At 67.3% G+C, this 1,964-nt stretch overlaps 1 protein-coding gene across 1 annotated transcript; it reads left to right on the top strand.

Moving 5' to 3' along the window:
• Nucleotides 1-238: 238 nt before the first annotated feature.
• EMIHUDRAFT_42726 (hypothetical protein) lies at nucleotides 239-1,012 on the top strand (the record flags this gene model as incomplete). Its single annotated transcript, XM_005786282.1, has 1 exon — nucleotides 239-1,012. A coding segment is annotated over one exon (774 nt), but the record flags the coding sequence as incomplete, so codon positions are not given.
• Nucleotides 1,013-1,964: the final 952 nt, after the last annotated feature.

The following is a 1,964-nucleotide window of genomic DNA, read 5'->3' as shown; positions in this document are numbered from 1 at the left end:
CCCGGGCATCGCCGGGGTCGAGCACTCAGTGGCCACCAACCCTGACGGGAAGGCCAAGACCTTCCGCAATCGCCGCCTCTCCGTGGCGCAGACAGCCGAGCCGTCGCAGCGGCGACGCCGGCTGAGCGTATACGGCGCGCCCTCCGCTCAGCCGACGGACCCGAGCACGCCTGTGCCGCCGACGGCGTCGTGCGGCGCGCACTCGGTCGCGGGGCTCGAGCCGGTGCCGGGCGGCGCCGTGCAAAAGATCAACCAGGACCGCGCGATTGCGATGTGGCCGTTTGCGGGCGACAACGCGTGCTTCGTGGGAGGCGTCTTTGACGGGCACGGGAGGGTGGGGGAGGTGGTGTCGCAGTACGTGATCAACACCCTGCCGGGCGTGCTCTCCGCGCACGCCTCGCTCGCCACCGACCCGGGGGAGGCGCTGCGCTCCGCCTTCTGCGAGGTTGACCGCTCGCTCGCGGAGCACTGCGACGCGTCCGTCTCCGGGACGACGGCCGTGTGCAGCATCGTGCGCGGGAACCACATCTGGCTGGCCAACTCGGGCGACTCGCGCGCGATCATCTGCCGGCAGGCGCCAAAGTCGAACCGCCTCGTCGCGGTCGACATCACCTTCGACCAGAAGCCAGACACGCCCGCAGAGATGCAGCGGATACTGGCCTGCGGCGGGCATGTCACTCCCGCCGGCGCGAACGGGTCGCCCTCGCGCGTGTGGCACAACCTGCGCGGGCTGGCGATGGCCCGCTCCATCGGCGACCACGCCGCCGCCACCGTCGGCGTCATCGCCGAGCCCGAGATCACCGAGCACGAGATTACCGACGCGGACATTTGCATGGTGATCGCGTCGGACGGCGTCTGGGAGCTGGTCGAGTCGCAGGAGGTTGCGGACCTGGTCTCTGAGGTGACGGACCTCGACCCGGCCGAGATCTGCCGGAGCATTGTCCACAAGGCGACCCACATGTGGAAGGTCGAGGAGGGCGACTACCGCGACGACATCACCGTCGTCGTGCTCACCTTTCCGTGGCTTGAGAGCTACGAGGGCGCGTAGAGGGGCCGGGGAGGGAAGGTAGGGGTCGCGGGGGCAGGCGGCGCCGCCCTGCCGCCGATGCCGGCTCTCTCGAGATCGCCCTGGACTGGCGACAGGGAGTGGGGCCCGCACGGTGGTCTATTCTCCTTAGAGCCGGCCCGCGCCCACGCTGCATGCGCAGCAGCGTGGTATCTGGTAATAGATCGCGCGTGGGGTCCGTGGAGGCGTGGCGAGGTTGGGGAGGGCTCTTGAAGTAGAGAGGTTTACGTATTCAACTACCGCCCAGAAGTGCTCTCTCCACGCTCCTACACACGAAAAGTGAAATCAGAAAGACTTTGCAGCTGCAGCTCTGCCGGTGCGGCGGTGCTGTGGGGCCTGTGCTGCTGCTGGCTGACTGCTGGGGGCCCCTGATCGGCAATGCGCATGTCGCATGAGCCGTATTGTCGTCCGTCCGTGTGCACTGGTCGAATACTCCGTCCCTCACCTTTCGATAATCTCAGAGAGGACGGGGAGGCTGCGCCGTGGCCGGGCTATCGCCTTGTCGCACGTCGCGGCCGACGCGAGAGGGAAACGGAAGCACGACAGGAGGTCGAATGCGGGCCCGGCAGTCAGTCCGAGCGCCCTCGATGGTTCCGCCTGGGCAGCTGTGGTTTCCGGATGCACAACTGTGAAGACATCAGGCCTGGGACGTCGAAGCAGAGGCGCGAGGGCATTGCGCCGGCTGAAAGGCGAGGAGTGGCTCTGCGCGAGAAGAATGCCGGAGAGGTGGACTTCAGGCGCTGCTGCCCGTCCTCACGGTCCCACTGCTGTGCCTGTGACGGTGAACTAGCACGACCAGCGGCAGATGAACCGGGGAGTGGGGGGCGACTCAGAAGCGCGACGTCCATCAACAAGAGCGAGAAGATCAAGAGCGAGAAGATCGTCCAGCCTCGAGATC

This window comes from Emiliania huxleyi (assembly GCF_000372725.1).
Source record: "Emiliania huxleyi CCMP1516 chromosome Unknown EMIHUscaffold_152, whole genome shotgun sequence".
Classification (NCBI taxonomy): domain Eukaryota; phylum Haptophyta; order Isochrysidales; family Noelaerhabdaceae; genus Emiliania; species Emiliania huxleyi.
The sequence above is the reverse complement of the archived record's forward strand: the minus strand, read 5'-3'. Positions and strand labels throughout refer to the sequence as shown.